The following is a 25519-nucleotide window of genomic DNA, read 5'->3' as shown; positions in this document are numbered from 1 at the left end:
ATTCATGCATACCTTGTCGAGCTTTGCCTCGATCTCCACCACATCCGTCTCCACTTCATCGATGCCAGCCCTGCACAGAGACAAAACACACAAAGATAAAGAAGTTAGTCAAATCTGCACGTCACGATAGCCAGAATCCATGAAAACAGCAGAGAAAGCCATTTCTGAGAAAAAGGAACCACATGTTGGACTGAAAGCCATTACAGTCACAGTTGTAACAAGACTGAGATTCCTGTTTGGGCGGGATTCTTGGATTAGTGGTAAGCCACAACGTCACAGTGAATAATAACAAATAATCCAGAATCACATCATTTAGTTTTAAAGTGGAAAGTAGGAAAAAAAAAAGATGCTGAGGGAAAGAGGAGAGAAAAAATCAGGAAGGGAAAAGGGAGGAGGTGAGAAATTAAAGCATGACGAAAAAAAAGAGTGGGAGGAAAAAAATGGAGAAAGTGAAGGCTCAAAGAAAGCCATTCATCACATGGCGAATTCATCGATATCCACATCTACATTTTGACTCTCTATCCTTTATTTGCAAATTACACCGCTATCGGGGCATACCCATCTCTCAAACACTTGAGCATTAATACTGATGGCCAGATTGACACAGGCATCACTTGGGAAGATTAGTGGCTGCATTTGTGCTGTAAAATCAATGGATGACGCCATGCAGAGACACACATCCTCACTTAAGAGTATTCATGAGATGCGATGCAACCACCAGAGAGGCATTACCAACACAAAAGGTCTCATACTGGGTGTAGGAAGAGTCCCCCCACCCCCTCACCCCTCTCTCTCTCTCACAAACACACACACACACACACAAAGTTTTTTTTTAAGTAAGAAAGTCATTTCAAAATAGATGGCATTTTAACCGCACTATTTACATCTACTCTATTTCAGATGACACAGGCAGTGAGGGTGGTTGCAGATTTGATCATCCTCAGCAGGGTGTCTGTGTTTCTGTGTATATGTATGTATGTGTGTGTGTATGTGTGTGTGTGTGTGTGTGTGTGTGTGTGTCAGGTGATTGTGGCAGGTGTGAAGTCTGCCTGCACCAGCATGTGCCTTAGGGTCTTCTTCTCCATTAACCTCAAAAACACCCATCCATACACACACACACATACACATACAAATTTAAAGGGTCAGTTGTTATGGCAACTCCTTGTATGTGGGCCAGGGAGACTGTACATGGGGTCTTGTGATTCTAAGTCACTCTGACATACGAACACACAAACACAACACAGACTATTTCTGCATGTACAATTTTTTACCCCCAGTCCCCTCGTCCTGGGATCAGCTGGAGCTGCTGGAACGGCCTGATCCACGTTTCCAGCCGGGGGAACGGCGTCACGCCCTGCATGCGCTGGAACACGTCGACCGTAGCCCTGGGATATGATGATCTCATCACACACTCTCGACCCCACCCTACTCTTCAACATTTCTCTCTTTAACCCCCCTGAAACACCCCAACACCAGCTCTCATGTAATAATAATAATAATAACAGTAATAAAGATGCACTACAGAGATGGAGGATTCATAAAATGTGTCTGACAGAGATTGTGTAAACAGTAACAAGACTGCCTGTAAAGCAACAACACCTGCCAAACTGGTTTGTGTTATAAAGGCCGTGACTCCCTCTGCTCCTGAGCTGGAGGGGAGGCAGGAAGCCAGGGCGGCGGGGCTAAGAGCTGATATGTCAGTCAGCAGCTTTAACACCTGCTCCAAGAAACTACATTCCCAGAATTCCTTTCTGCCCCTGAGCTTTTCACACATGCTTGGAGATGCACAGACAATTCTTGTTCTTGCATTTTTGTTTCTCATTTTTCCCTCTCCTCCTGAACACACATTGTTTACACAAACTGCACTTTGCCTCACCACAAACGCCACAAATTGTCACTCACACAGTAAGCAAGCATGTGTGTGGTCTGCACAGTAGGTTGATTTACGACATAAATCTAAAACAAGAGCGAGAGCTGGAGGACGGCAGCGATAGCGGCACAGGCCTTTCGCTAACTCGTTTCTATAATTTATCGTCCTTCGCAGTTGTTGATGTAGATGACGGCATGCTCGGCTGCGCTTAAATACGGCTGTTGCAAAATTTCTGGGATGCGATGCAATGCCAGAAATCCCTGGCCCTCCTCTGTTTTATTGTATGTCAGAAAAACACCACACAAACACACCACTCCCTAGCTCTGAGTCAAATCCATCAGCATCATGTTCTCCGTGAAGTCACTCTGAAACAAACATGCCTGATGTCAAACAGCTGTCCAGTCTAGATGAGGATAAGCTCATTACAATCATCTCATGTCTCGGTTAATACAGAGCCAACAGTGCAAGTAAATGCTGAATGACATTTGACAACATGGAATTTTGAGAGACATTTAATACAGCTGCATCCAATAACTTGGTGACGATAAAGGCTTTCAAACTCTGCACAGGTTTCAGATCAAGATGACAAAATCATGGGATGGATTACTGTGCTGTGGGTGGCAGCATGAGCAGGTTGAGAAATTTCAAAGTGCCATTTTTCTTTTCTTTTTTTTCTTTTTTTTTTTTGCTGCACGCTGCAAAAAATCTCTCTCCATCTTCACAAGTCCTTTAATTTTTAAATCTTTTTTCTGTTCAAAACATCTGCCAGTGGGTGTGATAATCCTATATGTTCCCAATGCAATTTCACTTGTTTGAGGATTTTTTTTTTTCTGGGAACGAGGATAAATATGCTGAAACAAGGCAGGATAAGGCAGATCAGTCCACTAGTATCAAGAAAATGTCACTTGATTCAAAGAAAGTCTGGAAACAAGTTGATTAGCATTGAAAACAAGTGGAAAATTTTTGCCTTTGTTTCAAGAATTTAAGATTTTTAAACATATATATAAGACTAAGTGGCATGTTGAAATGGATGTTTTTTGGGTTTTTTTTGCAGTGCATCAAGGCTATGCTTTGGACGTGTGTGCATGTGTGTGTCTGTGTGTGAGTGATTGCATGGGTCTCTTAAGTAGAAACAGACACGTTTAAGAGAAATCAATACACTAACAGAAAGATGTCAGCTGTGTTAAGTGCAAAAAAAAACTGTGAAGGCAAATGTATGAGTGTGTTCGTGCGTGTGCGTGTGAGTGCATGTTTGTCCTAGCATGCCCCATCAACACCCACTGGCTTATATTTGAGCTCTTAATGTGTATGTGTGTGTGTGTGTTTCCTGTAACAGAGTGCAACAGAGAGATATGGGATTAGAGTGAAATGGAGTAAAATCGACTCAAAAGGAAGATTATCGGTGACGCTTGAAGACACAACAGCTCCGTGAATCCGTTGGAGCAGTGTGTGTGAGGATGATACATGTGTTGCAAAAGCATAACATATCAGAATGGCATCTAGTTGCAATGATACTGGCTTCTTGTGTATCAATGTGTGTGTGTGCAAGTGTGTACGTTTGAGGGAGGAATATCCCAAAGCTGCTCCACTGTTGATGACGTAGCCCATCGAGGGGGGATGGGCCCATATTTGGTGCCAGTCCTAGCATACTTTACTGGAGCTGACATCATCAACGTGGGGGAAGGGAAAGGATGGGAACCTCACGTGCACTAGCTCCACGTGCACTCACTTTAGCCCCGACAGCCACCCACAGTGTACCGAGTCTATTCTTGTCCCCACGCGTGTGTGTACTCTAGCGTGAAGCTCGCGTGGCTATCCTCTCGCATCTCTTCACACAGGAGGGAAGTGTACGCGCTGCACGGCCCCCAGCCCCGAGACAAAGCCGAGCCTCCCCTGTCTTCCAGACCACATGTGTCACACAGCATCACGTCCGCATCAGCACCACATCAAGGACTACAAGGACAGCGGCAGACACAACGCCATGTCCCATAATACCAGACATGCCCGGGCCCAGAGGCGGCGAGATATTAACATGCAACTAGTGTTCATTTAACAAAGATGTGTACAGAAAATGACATGATACACGTCTGTCACGATTCAGGTCCCTTGAGAAGAAGGAATCATGTGAAAATGGCCTCAGATCCATGTGAGACTTAAGCTGTCAGCCGGCTAAATGACGGGATTAACAGCGCAGAAACACTAACCTCCTGCTTTACTGCTGAAACTCAATATACAGGATGTTATAGAGTCTAATGGGCCATTAATGCCAACGGTATGTGTGTGTGTGTGTGAGTCTGAAGGGACCATGCTCACTTAATTAAAATGTAACGAGAGCCCTAGATAAGTCTTAAATTAAGACAAACCTGTCTCTTGGTGCTTCCTAATCTGTAATGTGAGCCACTGCACTTAACTGTGTGTGTGTGTGTGTGTGTGTGTGAATGTGTATTTAGAATATAGAAAATAACAACATAAGTTGCATGACACTTTTTCCTGTCTTTTCCATTGACTTCTCTGCCGTGCAAACATACTGTAGTTTTTCAAGACATTTACATTTATCAATACATGTCTCTGAGAATTCCCATATATCACATTTTTCCCTCGTTTTGCTATTGACAAATGTTTTTCTCAAGCGGTGTCAACTCGATATCTGGGAGGTGACTCAGCACATCAAGCTGTGATGGGCAATGAGTTCATTTTCGGCTGGCACCAGATGGACGCAGGGCAAAGCTGCTTCTTGTCTCGCTTACACACACACACACACACACACACACACACACGGAAGCGCATGCATGTATGAACAAACATATATGTGTATATGAGAACACATACACACACCCGTGCCCGGGTCCCATGCCGTACACACACTGACCCAGAAACCTACTAAAGACATGGCTTCATCAAAACATTCACAGGCTGCTGCTCGACGAGCCAAAACCAGTGTAAAATGTCCAATCTGTCAGAGTTAGCTCAGTTAACACCAGCAGGTAGCCAGCTTCACTCTTGCCAAAAAACAAAAACAGCAGATGAAGAAGTTAAATGCTTCTTGCTGCTGTGTGGGCTGTGTGGGTTGCTGAGAGCTGCAACAAATGTCTAAAACAACAATGTTTTTTTATTCCCTCGAGAAGATGAACCACACTGAGCAGAATACCGTGCATATGCAGCATTTATTTCATTACAGAGGAAGATGCCTGGAAGATCACCTTGCATCGTTCATGGCTGAAATAACATGAGCTAGCACGGTAAACAGGCGTTACTAATGACATTAATTACAGTCCTGTTCCATTTAGGTGTAACAGAGCCAGGGTCATGGATCACAACCCTAATTAATGTCATTAATGCCATTAATTAATGTCATCCGGGGGAGGGATCCCTCCTCTGTTGCTCTCCCTGAGGTTTCTTCCTATTTTTGTCTCCCTGTTAAAGGATTTTCTTTAAAGGGAGTTGTTCTTAACCCAAAATGACGGTCTGGGGACAGAGGAAGCTGTATTCACACTGTAAAGCCTTTTGAGTCAAAATTGTAAGTTGTAATATTGGGCAATACAAGTAAAACTGATTTGACGTGACATTAATAACACATGCTATTTCATGTCATGGCTGCGGCGACAAAGGTCTATACTAATATATTGCTGTCTGATAGTAATTATTGTGTAGGATGAAGCTAAACAGCAGAACAGGGTGATAAATCAGTTTTACATTGATGGCATACAGAATAAGTGTTGATTTTTCCTGGTTTAAAAGGCTGCATTACAGTAAAGGGATGTAAAATAATAAACTTAATAGGCTGTTTTAATATTTGCCTCTGTCCACTTAGAGATCATATCCACATTAGTAGGTAACGATGATCAAAAGTCTCCTCTGTGTGGATATCTTATGAAAGCACCAATGGTCATACGTTCAATACCATCACAATATCGATTTCAAGGTTATTGATCAAATATATTGTTATATTTGACTCTGCCCATATTGCCCTGCACGACTACACAGCTTAGCAAGTGATGTGATGGAGAAACATGCATCTGCAGCAGGACAGCACGACAAAGACACACCAACAGGTTACAGACCAAAATAAAATAAATGTGCCCATGTAGGCCTCTCTAATTTCTAAATGTTGGCCACACGTACAGTACGTGCAAACACTGACTCCACCAGATTTTGGGTCAATTTTTTTTTTTTTCTGATTCGGTGTAGAGATGCAAAAATCAGACATTTTAACATTAGCAGGCTGGTTTATGAGTTGTGAGTTTGTTTCCAGGAGACACGGTAGGCAGGGCAGGGTAAATGGGTTGGAACATTTGTTGTTGTCAAATTGTCTACAGACACACACACACACACACACACACACACGGACTTGCACAGACTCACACACACTGTACGTTCTCATTTATAATGCATCCAATTTCATCATCATCCCCCACCCACAAATTCCAACTGCCAGCGTGAGTGCTCGTACACACACACACACACACACACACACACACACACACACACAAACATCAAAATATCCCCTTCCCAGAATTCCAAGTAGCTAGCTCCATGGCAACCATTCAGTGACCCCAATCACCATGGCAACAAGCATCAGCATTACTCACACTTTTTCAACTGACCAGTTTCCTCTTTGTCTGATATCTCTGTCCAATCAGCACTCTGCCTCGCTTCCTTTACATCTCCCCTATCCCTCCACCTCCTTCTCCTTGTGTTACTTTCTAGCTCTCCCCTTTCCTGAAATACCTCTTTTCTTCTAACGTTTGCCTTTTACAGCTGTCTGTCTCTATTTCTGTCTCTCTCTCTCTCTCTGTCAGTAGAAAATATCGACCAACAAACAGAAGCTCGCTGGTACATTCTTCAGCACTGCCAAGCAGCGGTGAGCTGGTGGCTGCAGGGTGGCTTGTGGTTGTCTGCAGTGCCCTTGAGCAGCACACTGATCCTCTGACTGTGGTCTGCCAGGCTCTCTGACTTCTCAAGTAACGTGCACGAGGTTCTGTAAATTCCAGTTACGCTGTCTTACATGACTCAGGTGGTTTTTGAGTCACTGCATCATTTCTTTGTTTTTCCACCACCAACCAATTCCTGCTGCTTCCCTGTCTTTTGAAATGTTGAACAGTTCCACGATAGCCCTTGTTAGCACATTTTCAAATAATCTCGGTGCAATGATCTAATTTTTCTTTATGCCACGCCTTCTCTCCTGAGAAATCTACTATTCCCCCTCTCTCTCTTTGTTTCATTTTGTGCACGCCTCCCTCTGTCTGCCTGTCTGTCTGTCTATAACCCTCCTTGATTAGCTGTTGGCACTAACCTGAGGACCACAGGCAGTCTGTGTTTGTGTGTGTGTGTGTGTGTGTGTGTGTGTGTGTGTATACAAGTGTAAAAAAGAGGAAAAAGGAGGGATGCATTCTCTAATCCACAATGAGGAAAACTGTGTTCATTTAGGTTTGTGCATCCGTGAACTGATAGGCATTTGTATATTTCAGTGTCAACACACACACACACACACACACACACACACACACAAACACACACACACAGCTATTTCCTGATTAAATCACATAAATCAGCTTTCATGACAGAAAGTGTTAAAATATTTGTAGTCAGGCACTTAACAAAATGCAGCCTGAATTCAAGCATCTGTCCTATCTGCAGTAGTCCCATGCCACCAAATCCATGTGCACGTGCACAGACTCCATTAAATGAACCTCCAGTAAATGAACCTCACACAAACAACACACACTTGCCCAAACAGACTGCCTTTTCACACCAAAAACAACCCGAGCCAAACACTAGAATCTTCTGTCTGCTCCTTTCGTGGGTAACAAAGATGCCTTCACTGCTTCCCGTTAACTGCTGCCCCAAAACACAACAAACATCGCACTCATTCCCTAAAGAAACGGTTCGCTGCGCCAGAGGCTGATGAGACAAAGAGACCAAACATGATCCTCACAAAAAAAAAAAGCACAACCTCCATTTGTGTCCCCGAGCCTCAGTTTAGCAGCATTAAAAACCACTGAGACAAAGCTATGTGCTGATCCAGTGTTTGTCCACAAATGTAACCAATCAGAAATGCAGCTGACTTTTAGTCATATTTTACATATAAAAGAAATACTTTAAATAAAACAACATTGTTGTGTGCTTTCTGGCACGTCTCTCATCACGCCACTTCTCAACATTAACCATTTTCTCTTTTGCATTGCATTAATGTAATAGGGAACAGGTTTTTGTGAACTGCCAATGTGTCTTTCAGTCAGGTCATGTTTAGGTTAGTGTGGGTAGCATTTTCAGTTTTTATTTAGCAGCGACTAGTAATCAAATTTAACAATGACAGCATAATTCAGACTACAGTATAATATAGTAGTAGAATAGTAGAATACAGTAATGTTCCTGCTGACTGCTTTGATCCAAAGCTACTTGAAAAGTAACTCACTGTCAGTTCTTGTCTGAAAAGAACAAGAACGATCTCTTGAAATAAAGCAGATGCCACTGAGTTCACGCTGATGGATTTCACACTGCAAAAACTCTCCATCTGAACAAGTCATTTAGTCTCATATCATGTTAAAAAATATTGTTTTTCTCAAAACAAGTGATAAGGTGGAATGAGATAATCCCACCTGTTTCCAATGCAGTTTTAAGAATTCTTCTAGTATGAACTGATATTAGCAGTGGAGACAAGTGGGATTATTTTTCATTTATTTTAAGAAGAATATTATAACACTGACTATGAGACCTAATTACTTGTTAAGATGGAGATTTTTGCAGTGTAGGCATGAATGTTCGTCAGGGATGAAGTTAAAACCTGCATCCTAGAGGCAGCACAGGGTGAAGGCAAAACTACTGAAAGCACGCCTTAAAACTCTGAATCAACATGATGCAAACTGCACTAAACTAAACTGCCTGCACATTTGTTTATGCGGTAGCTACGTTACAACTTTCGTATGGGACTGAGGATAAAGTTTCAGCGCTTTCCACCAACTGTCAGACCACCTGCCCCCTGACTAATGCAGACCAGTAGCCCACAAGTAATGTGTCATTATATACAGTCATTATATACAGTATAAACCACTATACTGTACACTGACATCTGCAGTTGCACACTCTCAATAGCAACATTTGTTGATAAAAGTAGCCTGGGATTTGGGGACGTCATTATATCATTCTGGTGTACATTCCAACTTCCTTGTCAACGGGCCAACAGGAAGTGTGTCAGATGTTTTGGAGTGCCAAGCTGTAAAAAATAATCTGCTTCTGCTGAACTCTGTCAGTAACTCAAGCCAGGTGGAGTGGGATTTTTTGTCCTATAAAATGCATCACTTTCTCCTGTTTTGGGGGCAGGAGAGGAAGGGGAAGAGGAGAGGAAGGAACCGCGAATGGACTGTTGAAGGAAAACTCATTCACTGTTTTCCACGGGAAGCTGCGCTGCTGACTCGGAGAAAGGCAAAGCGCGTTACATCATCATCATCAAGGGACGCTAATTCTTCTGTTTTTGAATATCCTCACTTGTGTGAGAAAGTGAGAGTGTTGCTAACATTATGTGCCCATTCCACACACACACACACACACACACACACACACACACACACACACACACACGCAGCTTCCTCTTTCTCTCTGCTCCTTAATGCTAAATTCTAATGATCCTCCCTGCTGTGCTCTAATGTGGTACAAAATTTCACTGTATGTTCAGCTTAAACAATCCCAATTACTGTAACAAAAGGCCATTTCCCTTTTTTTTCATTCGGCAGCCTGTAGCAGGCTGCTACTGTACCTGTAAAACAGCCCAGGCATACTGTAGGTCTGAGGTTTGGTGCAAAATCACCAGAGGTGAACTGCTGATGGCTAGATGGCACATTTGATTACCTTCCACTCACAAACAAGCAAGAATACTGTACATTAAATAGTGCAATGATGGGCCCTCATCTTCTCAATTTAGAGGGTAAAAGAGTTTGAGTGACTGATTGAGAGCAGGATAGGGACACAGACAGAAAGAGAAAGAGGGAAAGATAGTTTATTTACATGGCCCTTTATCACAAGCATGTTTTAGAGGGTTTTACAAAATGGTATCATTTGCATATTATTCATCTTACTATATTTGTCTCACTACTTCCAGTGCAATATTTAGCAATTCATCTATAAGCCAAGTCCATCCGAATTTCAACAACAACAACAATAATAATAATAAAAATAAGTCACTTGTGTGTTTTTTTTTTTTTTTTTTTTACAGTTAATTTTAATATAAGGACAGTGAGCCAGACTCTATATGCATTGTTTATTTGGTTTGAGATTTATCCTTACTAGCTACTGTCTTAGCTATTAAGCCCAGCAACCATAAATACAGACAACAGTGAATTAAATGTATACATTATAAATACTATACATACACTACATCATATGCCAAATTACTTTAACACACTCAATCCTAAGGGCAATTTATATTCTCCAGTTCAGTTCAGCAGCGTGTCTTCACACTATGGGAGAAGACTGGAGCACCTGAGAGGAAACCCACACAAAAATGGGAGAAAATGTAAACTGAGATTCAAACCCAGAATCCTCCTGCTGTGAAGCAACAGTAACCATTGAGTCCCCATGCCACCCAAAGGGGAGAAGGAGAGACACATGCAGAGAGAGTGATGCTGTGTCTTGCACTCTGACCACTCTGAATGTAAAGGTTTTATAAAACAAGGCCCACTTAAAAAATAGCAACCCTGCATTGATTTTGGAAACTCTTCACAAGAGCATCAAAGACCAACGGCTGGGAAAAAAAGGACAGCGGAAACAGAGAAGGTCAGTCTCCTCAGCCCCAAAGTCCAAACGCTTTAACCTTCCCTGACCACCCGATGGGCTTTGAGCAGTAGCAAGGATGCACATAGATACATTATAGCCACCGTGAGAAAGACAGGGGAGGAGGAAGTAGCGGGACGCTGCAGATGGCCCCCTGTGCTCTGGAAGCATGTCCTTCCCAGCACCACTTTGCTCCCATCCTCTTTCCATGCATCCCATCTGAGAATAGGGACAAAACTGGGATGGAATCACACATTAGCCCTTGGCCCTACACTGGAAAACAATACAACATCAATTTCTAGAAACAATAGAATGGGAGAGAGAGGGTGGTTATTTGAGGGAGAGGAAAGAGCAATGTGATGTGAGAAAACAAACCCTGTTCCCTTCAAAAATAGGGTTCAGATGAATGGACCAAGAGTGGGACAGACACTATAGAATTAAAATAATCCCCCAATAATAACACATCCTCTTTCTCAGAATAATATCTTGCCTCTTGTTTAGGCTATGGTTGAATGTTTACATCACCCATCTGTGTGTTTGTCCAGGAGGGAAAGAAGGGAGGGAGAGTGTGATATATATACACGCACGGCACAGCATACATTACCATTTGTTTTCTCAGACAGTCAAAAGAGCCTTTACTGTATGTTTTTCGGTTCAGTGGATCCAGTAGCTCCCGTCGGCTATTGTACGTATAGAGGAACAACACACAGTTCAAATGAGCAAATGATCTATTGCTTTTGGCTCAAGCAAGAGATTGTTCTTGAACCATGAATTGACGCTGTTGTCTCTTTTGAATTCTTATTATGCTTCATCTTCACATTGGCCTCAGTCTTGTCACCAGGGATCAGTTCACCATTTATCAAGTGCATGGACATGTCCAAAGGCACAAGCATGCTCAGCAGCATTAACTCTCTATTATTCGTGAAGTGCGACACTATTTTATAACAGTTTTTCCACAATGTTATAAAACATACATTCATATTCTCACAACACTGTGCTGACTCCTCCCAGCAGGAGCTCAAGAGATATGATGATGATGCTGTTATGTTGATGACTAACTCGACAATGTAACACAACCCCCACACATCCTGGAGCTGTGAGCTACTGAGAGAAAGTTAGATCAAAATAAAAGTGCATGTTGTCCTTAAGGACATTTCAGCCCTTTCCTTTCCACCAGAGGACACAGCATACAGTGCTTGTCAGGACACATGACAGCGTGATGCACTCTGCATTGCAGAGCATACTAGTCATTTGTGCACTTTACAAGGGTGGATCAAAACACACTCCCGATACATACAGATCCGATTTATATTCAAACTAGCAACCTTGACAAAGCAGCTGTTAAAATCCAAACTTATGTGTCATCAAATACACAGGAAATAGAAACTGGTCACAAATTTTAACCTCTTGTGCCATATCTTAGAGCTGGCCCACAAAAACAAAGCTAAGAGACATTTGACCAGCCAAGGCCCAAACTTCAAACACCATCTCCATCTTAACCAGTCTGTTATTTGGAATCGCATATTCAGCCCAAAAAAATGTTTTTTTTTTTTTTTTTTTAAACAAGTGAAGAAAGTCTGCCAGTGGGATGAGACGGTAATGCTAATCAACTTGTTCCCAGAATTTTCTTAAATCAAGTGACATTTTCCTGATACTACTGGACTCAGATGCCTTATTCTGCCTTGTTTCAACATATTTATCTTTGTTCCAAGAAAACAAATCCCTCAAACAAGTGAAACTGCATTGGAAACATCTTAATACTTGCAGCATGATCTGCACTGTTTCACCTTGTTTCAACATATTTATACTTGAGAAAAAGAGAGAAAATCAATTAGAAGCAAGTGAGATAATCATAGCCAAAGCAGATTTCTTTCACTTGTAAGTAAAGCAAGATGTTAAGATTGAATGAGACTTAATGACTTATTATGACAGATATTTTTTGCAGCGTATACCTGTCAAAGGGTTCAAATCAGTGGCAGAGTCATTCGAAATCCATTTGGTTTACAAAATTTCAGCTCCCGGTTGAGAGAATGCAGTCGAGGCATTATCAGGCTGATACAGGGGGACGCCTGAAGGTTTACAGGTAAGCAGAGGCCGCATTCCTCCGGCTTGCTGAGCACAAGGAGCCACTGTTTCTATTAACACAGCACAGAGCATGACTTAGGTCTTTAAGAATGTCTGGCAGAGATAAGGCTTACCTTTTGTTTCAGCCCTGAAACTCACACGCTCACACACTGATGTGATCTCATTTGGTGATTTCAGGACAATGATGACATGTCATACTGATATGGTCACAAAGAGGCCTATTTAAGTGTAATATTGTTTGCTGCTGTTTGCAAGATATTGCCGAAGCCTCGCTGCTGTCAGGCAGGGACAGACGTTTGCGAGCACATGTATATATAATTAGAGCACTGAATTTGATAATAGCAATTAGGATGTCATAATTATATGATGAGATGGAATGGAAGACTACACTGAAATGACAATGTCGCTGGATCTGCTTCTGTTAAGAAAAATTTAAATTTCCGGTCACCGACTTTTGAAGTAAGATACATGGACAGTTAGGATGTTATTCTGCAATAACCACTCTTGTGCTCGATAACTTCTTGCATTTGGGATCCCGTAGCCTAAGGCCTTTTAGCAAGACACTTATGTTGGTCGCACTGTCTATGTTATGGCCTAGTAAGAAAACAACAAGGTGAAGCAATGTGACAGTGTGTTAATATTTGATCACAAGTCTTTTCTCAGACAAACCTACAGTGACAGAAACTATGAAAGATAAATGTTTCAAGCTCAGGTGTCTGTTTACGGTGAATTTGTGCGTGTGTTGGCATGCATTTACTTTATGCACTTGCCCAAACATCAGATTTGCATATGTACTGCATGTGCGCCACCATAACCATGTGAATGTGCAACCATATAGCACAAGGGACCCTAGCTTTTTGATGGAAAGAGTGTGTGTGAGTGTTTTTATGTGCTTGCATGTGAGAGAGAGGATAGATGCCGCTTGCAGAACAAACAGCCTGCCTGCCTCCTGTTATCTTTGGCAGCGCTGGCTGAACACCCCCAGAATAAGATGGGCCACATTTCCCTGTGCTGACACCCACGACGAACTCTGCCAAGAAGGAAACTGCCACTGCTCAGAACTCTGATCCATCTAGGAACAGGTCTTCAGTGCCAGAAACAAGGAAAAAGGGACAATATCTCTCCCCACTGGCCCTGTGGGTGTCTTTAAGTCATCAACTGGTGCATCTCACCCATAAAAAATGATCTCATCTTGGGGACAGAGCAGCCTGGGGTCTGGTTTTGGTTTTCTGGGTTTAGCTGTATTGTTTATTCTGTTTTATAGAATATGTATGAGTCTTTCTCATGTATCTTCATCTTAGAGAACTCAGTAACCCGGTTACTCAACTAACCCAGTTTCAGACTGACACATATAAGTGTCATAACTTCATTAGAATAACCCGGTTAAGCTCATACTTCTATTATAAGAAACCCTGTCAAGACGCCTGGCTTACTCTGATATCAAACTGCTTACTGTAGCATATAAAAGTCTTGCCCCTTCCACTTTTACTTTTCACCATCTGCGCAAACTCAGACTCACACAGCATTGTGGGTATATTCTGTTGGCAGTGAGCAGCATTTATTGCTGTTGTGAGCACTAGGATAATAATTTCTTGTCCCTGTATTAAAAGTAACCTTGGGTAAGGAGGGACAGTGTCACTGGGAACACAGATACAGAAATAAGGAAATACTCCAGCACATTTATCATAATGGACTTTTCCAGAGCTGTCAGTATATGAACGTCTACAACCCTAAAGTTTAAGTTGCTTTAAGACAAACTAACAAAAAATAAGGCAAAAACATGCAGGTACACACGCACACGTACACACACTAACACATATGTACATACACTAACATGTCTGATTTCTGCTGAAATAATTTTGTGACTCACTCACACCAATGTGTAATTTAAGTCCCTCAAAGGATTATTTTAAAATGTCCACAATGGACATTTTGAGACAATGGACATTTTTCACTGCCAATACCATTCCATAAAAAAAGCTTTTTCTAATAAACAATTTTGTCACATGCAACACCAGTGCAATCCATTACTGCATACAATAAATGCAAGATGGCTAATGCTTTACTCATACAATAATAGTGTATTGCATTATATTATGGTAATGAATGCAGGCACATGCATGGTTGATGTGGCGGGAGAGGCTGGTGATACATGGGTGGGAGAAAAGAGAGAGGAAAGGTCCAGGGGGTTAAGAAAGAGACAGAGGAGACAGGTTTACATTAACACAAGGGGTGGTCTTACGCAAGACCCCCGCATGCTGGGACGTCTGGGGAAACAAAGTGTACAAAGTGTACAGGACAGAGCCTGGGTCTGGAACGTGTATGGAGTTACAGTGAAAAGTCAATGTGTGTGTGTGTGTGTGTGTGTGTGTGTGTGTGTCTGCGTGTCTGTGTGTGTGCACCCACATCTCACTCTGGTCATAGTTTGAAGTTTCTAAAACAAGCAGAGACTTTTCAAAAGGGGGCGTCTGAAATAAAGAATACATGACAAATACAAAACCAGTGCAGGGCAATCCCCGAAAACCTCTCAGTCTCACTGAAAACCACACTGAGGTTGAGTTTTTACTATCACATTTGCAGCTCTTTGCAGATTATTTTAGGGTAAAACTCAGTATACTTTGACTTTGACTTCGGCAACTGCATACTAATAAAACATTGATTTGGGCACTTCAGCCAGGCATTAGGATGATGGAAACCTTCTGAAACTAAGACCCAAGTTACATGACAACCAAAACTTATAGTGAGAGACAAGTTTCAGCCTGCTGCATGTTTGTTACTATGCTACTTGTACCATTCAAATACCAGTAGGTTAAGAATGCAAATATTATCACAACCGTGGAACTAAGTTCTCTATGTGGCTGCAGTGAAAATGCAGCCCTTACTGCCAACGCTTCAGTCTGATTCACGGCTCCGCTTTCCAAACCACCAGCTGCAGTGACCATGAAACTCCCAGTCATGCTTGTTTCATGTACAGCCGAGCTTTCATCTGCCTTCTCTTTGGGCAAAATCTCGCTTAAAGAACCTCCCTTCTCAATGAACTACATCTGTCTGACTACACACACACACACACACACACACACACAGCAATGCCATCTATCTCACAGCAGCTCAACACACCCACAAACCGCAGCAGTGGTATATTGAGCATGGCCTTCCTTCCTTCCTGCTACAAGACATATTGTCCGTTGCTGGCCAGCGACCAGGCTTCAGCTGTTATGATTTTCCACTTGTATGCGACTGGCGATCCATCCAACAAATGTAAGGAAACAATTCCCATGTGAACTTGTGTGTGTGCGTGACTGGGTGAACTGAGGCAGGGGGTGACGGATCTAGAAAGTGCGGGACTGGGAATATCTAATGCTGACATGGCAGATGGGAATGTTTTCATTTGGTTACAAGGAATGCAGCAGAAAACCAAAGCTAGCATGCAGACTGAGAAATGTGGTGTTAGGAAGCAGAATGGGGAACAGGGAATCTGTCATCATGTTAAGGAGCAATTGGTTCTCCTGTCTCCGCCTGTGCCTGGATACAAGATTGGCTTGTCAGTCAATCACTTTGTAATTCAGGCACTGCAGGGGTGTTTGGATTCACTGAGGAGCAGGTCTGGTGGACTGCCAAACACACAGCAAGCCTGTGTCAACAACCTGGGGAGGGGGTGATCGAGGGTGAAAGCCTCAACATGATGTGGTTCTTCTAAGCAATGATGCCTATCGGTTTACAGGCACCAAATACAAATATCAAACAACTCGAAGCAAACGTGACCGTATCCATTTCATAATGCTAAATGCCAAACTACACTGGAATTTATTGCTACAGCAAGTGGTGTGAATTGATGTCCAAATCCTGATACAATCCTATTTAGCATTCCCCACTGGAGGATAGAAACGTGGGTGGAGAGAGAGCGAGAGACAGAGAGGCACAGAGAGATAGAAAAGAGAGAAAGAGAAAAAAAAAGCAGGACACAAGGACAGAACAAATGAGGTGAACGGAATAGGCAGCATATGAAACTGAAAATAAAACAAGTTACACAAAAGACACTAACCACAACAAACAAAATTGAGAGCGGAGTGCAAAAACAAAGGCAGGGAAAGTTGGGCCAAATCTGAACCAGCTGCTAAACTGGATCCCAGATGTTAGGGAGTGAGAGTCAGCGCACACACACACACACACACACACACACACACACAGTCTCTCCTCCTAGTTTGCATGGGAGAATTATGTTCGAGACGGGGCTGCATGACTTTTTCATTTGTCACCTCAGGCAAGCCATGTCTGATGAGCATCCTACATTTGAAGTGACAACTCACTTCCTCCTTCACTGGACGGCAGCATCATTCTCTCTTTCTCTCTATCTCTTTGTTTTGTACAAAAAGAGCAATCTGTGTGTTTGTGTATGTGTGTGTGTTTCACTCATCTTTTGTTTCCAGCAGGTCTGTTCAGTTTGATACTCATGACCCATTTTAATGTATTAATCCACACTAAACATCAGGTGGGTTACCGGGGCAACGGTGAGACCTCTTATCCTTCATCCCTCATCCTTCACTCCTACCTCTACCCCCATCCATCCACCTTCACTTCCTCCCTCCCTTCATCTACCCTTCAAACTATTCCTCTCGCCCTTTATCCATCTGTCCACCCATCAGTCAAGTCAGCCCCTGCTGCTAGCTCTCCTATCTTCACTTTCTCCCACCACCTATCCATCCTTCAGTTTCCTCCTCTGTCATGTCACCCATCTATCGCCCCCACATACTTCTCCATCTCGCACTCTCCATCCATCTGCAGTTCACATCCCTCTCAGTACATTTATTTCAAACACAGGACCAGGTAATCTACTGAAACTCAATAGGCCTTGCGCCCTGCCCTGTCTCACATCCACATTAGCCAATAATGGTGGGAAGATAGAGATACAAAGAAGGGGATGAGGCAAGAGAGAACAGGCCAGAATACCTGTACTGATGTCAATAATAAAAAAAAAAAAGAAAGAAATACAAAGTTTACAAATGTGTACGGCTGCCACAGTGAGCGAAAGAATCGTTTGGGTAAAAGAGGGATGACAGATGTTGAAGGAGGAGAGCTGAGGAGAGTCGGGCTCACCATAGAGTTCCCACATTGTGTAGAACACAAACATCCACTTGTGGCTGGCTGACTCTTTTTTTACAGGAACAGCATTGTTAGTCATACCAACGTCAGAGCCAGAGATTTCTTTAACCAACTATGATCTATGAAAAGCAGACAAACAAGAGAAGAATGTGTGTGTGTGAGTGTGTGTGTGTGTGTGTGTGTGTGTGTGTGTGTGTGTTTGCATGCACACACCAGATGGACACACAGGCTTGTAGAACTGCCTTGTCCCACTGCATTGCTGGGTTTTGACGTAAGAAATTTGAACAGGATGTAAACAATCTGGACTGCAGCCCCCCTATAACTTGGCCTAATTCAGTTTGATATTTTAATGGTATAGTTTGTTTTTTAAATAGTTTACCATGACTAACAAATGCTTGAGGATGAGAAACAATAAACGGATTGTCCAACAACATGAAAACACGGGTTGCAACATTGTGTATGAATAAACAAACTCAGAGCTCTGTTTCAGCTTAGAGAAACCTTTCAGTTTTGAGTTCATATTCCTATGTATGACAATAGCTGACAGACATGGCCGACGCCTCTAGGCACCCTCAACTCCTGAGCCCTCCCTTCAAGGCCATGGGGTGTGAGAACACGTTAACATCAGCTGCCTGACCCTTTGAACCAGCAGAGTATGACCATATCAGTGGTTGTGTTACACCAAGATACCACATGCTGAAAACGTCAACTTCTGCACGCTACATTCCAACATTCTTCAGTGTGTGTGTGTAAGTGCAAACTAACACGCATGTGCACACACTGGCACATGTTTGACGGCTTTATGCATGCGTGCATACATGCACTAATGTTCTAATGTTCTGAGCGGGTTTAGCCGTGCATGCCTAAATGTGTGGCAGACAGTAAAATGACTGCACCAAAGTCCGGTCACCGCGGATGCATTCCATCTATTATCCACTGGTTCGTCTCGCTCGTATTCTCCTGAGTGATTTAACGACTTCCTGGGGAGTGAACTCTACACGGCAGGTCAGAGATGGCTTCCATTTGAGGTTTGAGGAGCACTTGTTTGATCCAGTCGCACTTCAGCTCAAGCCCAATGCCACTCTGCATATCAGTTAATCCGTAGGTATGGCAGAAAGTAAAAACCGCACTGAGAAAGCCGTGAACTCTGCAGAATACAAAAGAGGCACTTAAACCAGGAAGGGCACTCAAGGATACACAAACATTTTTCGGACTGAGAAAATACTCCATAAGGCCAAGTTGAAGAAAGAGGCCCAGAAACAAGATGCAGGCAATTGAGTTAATAGTTTTGAGTCGAGTTAGAACAGGCCTTGGCAGGATTTTAACATCATTCTTAATCTCAGTGGGAAGGAATGATTGCACTGAGGGGTTATTTACAATGAACCGTGAGACAGCACTGAGCTGAGACTGTTCAATCCCCGCTTTTACACTCTCAAACCTAATGATAGCGACTGGTTTGTTCCATGCTGAGTTCCCATGGTTACAGTTAAAGTTAGGACCTCTGCCTGCACTTCAGTTAATCACACTCCACAAGCGGCCATGAATTTTCTTCCAATGTCTGGCATAAGGTCATTTCACAGTAAGATCATTAAGGATTCGTCGCAGAGACAGGCACCTTTCATGTCGGCCAAATGTTCCTGGATTGAGCCAGACTGACTGAACGACCTTTCTGAAAAGGTGAATGGTTTGACACAGGCCAACATATTGTTGCACAGTTCCCACAATGCATCCTGCAACTGTGACAGGAGACAAACACCATAGTTGTGTCATTGCTTGAAATCGCTATAGAAAAGGTAAAAATCAGTGTGAGTCTAGATATGTTTTTCGTATTGATCCCTGAAATATATATGTGCATAGATGTGAATTATAATATGTCAAAGTACAAAGTATATGGAAGGTGCTCCGGTACATTCCGTCTCCTCACACTGCCTGAGGAAGACCTCTGTACGGTCAAAACACGTGTTTTTTTATTGTGCAGTTTTACTCTAGCTCAGTGTTTTTCAAAGTGGGGTCTAGGGACCTCCAGGGGTAAATGAGGGGCTTTAAGTCTGTCCTCAGCAAAACAAATAGTTTATTTTCACTATAATTTCACTAGAAATTGTTATGATATCATGTCTGAATCCCATCACTCTATTTCCCATTTATATGTCATTGTTCAAGTATTACATTTAAATAATTTCATATAAATCTTTTTTTTTTTTTTTTTTTCATATCTGGGTTTCTAGGGTGAAATCACTTCAAATGGGATCTGTGTCTTAATGAAAGTCAACTTGTGGGTCTAAAACATAAAAAAGTTTGAAAAAATCTGGGTGAGCTTGTCATCACTACAGCTCTGACCATAGATCACTGTCTGCAGCAATGTCTTAAATATACAGTTGAGTGAGTGCAAATGTGTTAAGGCCATGACGACAAACACAAAAAAACAGCCTGTCCTTGTTTTTAATCTTGGAAAATCTTATTCACGTAGTGAGCATCATTTTGCTCCTATTTAAGATTACTAGAGAGCATAATAAAATCTGAAATGCTCTGCAGTTCAAGCTCATCATCGTGTGATGACATCAGCTCGTACAATGAGGCCAGATCTTAAAATAGCCCCGGCTAGATAGGTTAAGGGTCAGGTTGATATTATGGATAAAACCATAAAGCCACTGGGACTAGAAGATGAGCAAGCAAACTATTAATATTCCCAGCAGGCACAGACATCGTCTGTCTAAGTGATTGAGGGCTCACAAGTGCAAGGCTCTTTGAACCGCAATCACACAACTACAACGGCGTCATACCAATTTCTACAGTTGAACATGATCCTACATTTGAATGGGAAGGGAAACTGTATTGAGGGTATGAGGGTGAGAGGCTGGTGTGTGAGTATTAATAGGATGTGTAGGCTATCCAGTTGATTTAATCTGAGTCTGTTGTTAGCAGAAAATCCTATTTCATATATGGGTCCACACAGTAAGCCCTCCCGGCAACATGTGCAGCCGAGCCACAGAAAATCTGTTCTGTTGAAGATTCAGCAGAAATGTCCACGTGCTGGACTGATGCTCTGTGAAATAATTCAGTGCAAGGAGCAGAGACCAGGTCAGATCAAGAGACTTAAACATGGCAAACTGAGCTTGACAGGCGAGCATCAGAACGAGAGTAGGAACAGCCTTCATCTACAGGCACACAAACATACTTGCATGCACACAAATTCACATCAGCACAGGCACAAACACAGACATGGAAAATTAAACACAGTTAAACCAATAGACTCAACTGTTGTGAAATAGGCTTCATGTTGAGCTTCTCTACTGCACCCATAACCCCAAAAAATGGTCCATTATAGATTTGGTCAGTGCATTAACTGATGCAATTAATGTCAAAACAATGTAAAAAATAAAATCACTGGTGCAAAAGTGGTCATGTTCTTTGTGATGCAAAGGCAGTCTGCCTGCTGTGCTCCATTTTGTGATTAAGCAGTAATACAGCAACACTGAAGCACTGTTTTGTTTTGTTTTTTCTAAAGCCTTCAACAAATATAGGCCACACAATGTCTGATTTAGGCAATTCCATTTTCAAATGGCTGAGCCAGTGAAGTAATTACAATTGCAACAGCCTTGCAAATTAGATGCCGTTTCCAGTGCATTGTCAGCAAGCGAAAAATAAGTATCTCCAATGTGTCCACTATTACACAGAAGGATATCACATCAGACAAGCAGAGCATCAGTTTAGTGCTTCATGACCTATTCAGTGTATGGGAGTTTAATCATCTGATTAAGACAGGAGCTGTATATCATATGGAAATATAAACATGATAGCCATAAGGGAGTAATAAGACACTGTCAGCTCTTGCTGTTGTTGTTTGCTGATATGCTGAGTGGGACATTTCAAGTCCGTAGAGCCAGCCAACCCATTAGCTTATTGTTGCTAAAATCATAAAAAGTTTTAGCCTGGTTTGCAGACCTCATGAATCATGCTGTAGGTCAGTGGGGTCTCGCCATGTTTTTATCAGAGGTGGTTTACCAAAGTCAGTGCCTGTCCCATCTATTGACCAAGACCACTGGTCAGCATTAAACCAATCGGAGTGGGTTAACTGATTGCATCATCAGGCATCGCCGCAACAGCAGCAGCTTTTAGACTGGCTAACTGTTCATCTTTTAATCTATCGAAGCTGTAACCTTTCTCAAGGAAGGAAGAAATCACCAATTTTGCTGTGGCTTGCTGTTGGTAACATCACAACTCTTCATGGCCTCTGCCGTGTTTGTTTACCTCTGATGAACACACTGTGAAGGGATCATCAGAGAATTTGTTGACCAGCCAATCAAGCATCTCACATGTCGAACCCTGGGAGTGAGAGCTGTTCAAAACCTGAGGAATCATAAGGGCTCGATCCAGGCTAAGAGACTTTATAAATTACTGTGTAATGTTCAAAACTAGCATAATTCTAGGTGTAGGGACAGAGTAGTGGAGCTGACTTCACCTGTACTTGATGGTTCTGGGATGCAAGAACTCACCATTGAACCTTCTGGAGCTGTCATGGGCCTAATTCAATGAAGCATCTGCAATGGGAGTTTCCCCACTTGAAAACTCCAGTGACAAACCAGCAGTCACACTCAGCACTGTAACATTCGGTGAGGTGGCTTGTGAATGGTGCTGCCTGTCAGATGGTCTTGCAGAAGGACGACGGCGGAGTCTGCTGTTCTCTATAGTCACGATTTGTGGGTTAAAACATCACATCATTCTTTTGATTGACCTAAAACAGCATCTGTATGAGTATCTGTATGAGTATGGCATCAAGTCATGCACACAACTGTTCCCAAGCAACCTAGCAGTACAGAATTCACTGCCATGTTTAATTCACCTGCACCATAGTGAATTTTTTATTGCTGAAGACAAAGAGCATATAAACATAAACAGATAAATGTATGCAGGGACTTCAAACATTCAGACCAAAAAAAAAAAAAAAAGAAAAAAGATGTGTAGCGCCAAAGGGCCTGATCTCACAATCCTCTCTCTAGACCCGATAACACTGCATCTCCATTACTCACAACCCCTTTGAAGTATATAAAAAAAGATCATGCCTCTGACATGAAAGACTGCTGTTCACTGTCAAGAGTGTTTTGCTGTGGCCTCCACCTTTACACGTGCAGGAGGAAGTAAAATATTTATTCAAATTGGATGGGGAGGGGGTGCTGCGCCTTGTGCTGCTTTCTCTGTGACACTTTTGGGCTGCGAGAGAGCAAAATGTCAAATGCTGGTTAAATGCTTCCTCCCCTGAAGAGATGGACCTTTGGTTGAAACATTCATTCATTCATTCATTCCACACTTCCAACTTCATCAGGGGTTGACTACAAAACGGCCCTCACTATCAGCAACTCTCTGACCCTCAATTTATTGGAGTCCAACCTTTTAGACCCTTTATCTCTCAGAGTGTTGCTGATTTTTACTGACTATTGGACACAGAGGTGAGCACGTAGTTCATTTAGTTAATTTACAACTATTGCATATTGTGTGTGCAAACAACAAATAAATCAATTATGCTATGTTATATAACTGTGACCCTTGATGCAATTGGTTACGTCCATTCTGTTATGTGCAATTTTACATTACAATTTATCTATGCCTATTCACTCTATGTATTATGTGCATTACACTAGATTATACTGTCAGTTATTCCCAACTGATGAACTGCATGTTAAATAGATTAATCAATGCTGAAATGAAACATTAGTTGCAGCGCTAGTGTATACAGGACATATTGTTATGTACATGTATTTAATGCGGTCAGTACATCAGATAACTCTTTTTTTTTTTTTTAATCGATTGCACTATCCGTTTTAAAACCGAAGTCAGGCAGCACATCAAAGAAACTCACCACTGATGTATTAGATCCAACATAAAGACATCAAACCTAAAGACCTAAATGTTCCCATGTGGAGGACTAAGCCTGGCATAAATTAATTGTTTGACCTTCCTATACATTTAAGGGAAAACCTATTGCTCGGGGGGCGGGGGAAATCCCTCAAGATTATGACCAAATCCGAGAGATTTGCTCGTCGTTTTATGGTCTTTGCCCGTAAACACTAGAGAAGGTTTTGTGACCGAGAGGTTTAGAGAATAATCTCAAGCGATTTAGCAATTAAGGTAGACTCTTCTGGACCGTAACAAACAGCGAGACGAAAAAGGCTTTAACATAGATGCACCGTAGCACCTCCCTATAAGAGGATAGGGCTCATCCAGGTTGCATATTAAGAGGTCATCAGGGTCATTTTCTCTCTACAAGAAAACGTCTCCTGTGTAGATGCATTATGGAGAGTGGTCGGGAATGAGCGTCTTGACTTTAGCAGCTTGATGTGAATGGAAGGGAAATGTTTCTAAACCTTTCGCCAGGCAAACAGAGAAAACCTATTCATGTTCACCTTGAGAAGGTCATGGTGTGTCTCTGCAAGATATGCTCTCGGAGATGAAGTTATAGAGAAGCAGACAAGGACGCTGGGCACAGCAGAGAGCGGGCACTTTGTACTGCGGTGGCTGAGTCCCGGGACACTTTCCAAGGCTACCATCGCATTAGCAAACACACATCAATGTCAGCCTGCGTCCAGGGGGGAGGGGGGTGTGGCAACAAGTGATCTTACTCAGCACTTAAATGTCTTTTCTTCTTTGAAATCATATGCACTGTTTCAAGGTCACCCTGTGCTGTGCCACCTACTCCCCAACTGGTACACTACTGCGCTCTCTCCGCTTACACACACACACCTGCCCACTGGCACAGCTGTGTGTGTGTGTGTGTGTGTGTGTGTGTGTGTGTGTGTGTGTGTGTGTGTGTGTGTGTGTGTGTGTGCATCCATATGCATAGGTTTGTTGAAAGGGGGCTGTGAGCCGATCCCCGCGTCCTTGAAAGACACAATTAAGCAGGGACGGAGACAGACAGAGGGAGAGGCAGTTGCCATGCCAGCCAAAGTGACTGGTCACCCATAGCGACAGCAGTGCTAATTTCCCTCCTCTGATTAGAGAATGAAGCTTAGTGCATATTTACATATTTCGCCGGCGGCTGACCAACAAGAATTCATTATCTCAGACAGGCAAGTCGGCGATGTGGGTGAAAGGAGGATTATAGGTGGTGACGCAGGTAGGGAACACAAATAAGATCATGATCTCAGATGGTCGAAACCAGGGCACCGGGCAGATATCTACAGCATGCAGAGGCACTTTAATCTATCAATAAGTGAGAAAATGCTTTTAAGATATTCTCATGACAGCAGACGATGCAATCAACCACTGATAAAGGCCAAAAGCCTCTCTTTGGGTGATATGCACTGTTCTCATTTCTTTGACTGTTTACTTGGACTTTGATCTGAGTGCATCAAAGACATTCTCAAAATAATGCAATATATTAGCCGAGACATTCCTTTTCTAGATTTCAATTATATTAAATTTCATTATAAACAGACACAAAGCTCTTTAAGCATAAACATTTATGTTCTGCTATTGATTACGAAACATAACATAACAAGGGACTCATTGAAAATTAATAAACAACACCATAAAGCAACCATTCCTGTGTCTTGTATTAACTAGACAGATGGAAGTGCAATGGAGGGGAAGGGAAAGAATAATAAATTAGGTTCACCCAGCACAATAAAACGCGCCTAGTTTGCACTCATTTCCCATGGAGTGCCGGGTTTAAGAAGTGCATCTATCAAAAAACACATTTAGCCC

At 42.4% G+C, this 25519-nt stretch overlaps 1 protein-coding gene across 5 annotated transcripts in view; it reads right to left on the bottom strand.

Moving 5' to 3' along the window:
* Window positions 1–25519, bottom strand: part of LOC115359113 (arf-GAP with coiled-coil, ANK repeat and PH domain-containing protein 3-like) — a 68291-nt gene that overhangs the window by 38039 nt on the left and 4733 nt on the right. For all 5 annotated transcript variants that reach the window (XM_030051441.1, XM_030051443.1, XM_030051445.1 and 2 more), the window contains exon 2: window positions 13–70. In XM_030051441.1, coding sequence (XP_029907301.1) covers window positions 13–70 — 58 coding nt within the window. The remainder of the gene's footprint in view (window positions 1–12; window positions 71–25519) is intronic.

The sequence above is a fragment of the Myripristis murdjan genome, chromosome 5 (genome assembly GCF_902150065.1).
Source record: "Myripristis murdjan chromosome 5, fMyrMur1.1, whole genome shotgun sequence".
In the NCBI taxonomy this organism is placed as follows: domain Eukaryota; kingdom Metazoa; phylum Chordata; class Actinopteri; order Holocentriformes; family Holocentridae; genus Myripristis; species Myripristis murdjan.
The sequence above is the reverse complement of the archived record's forward strand: the minus strand, read 5'-3'. Positions and strand labels throughout refer to the sequence as shown.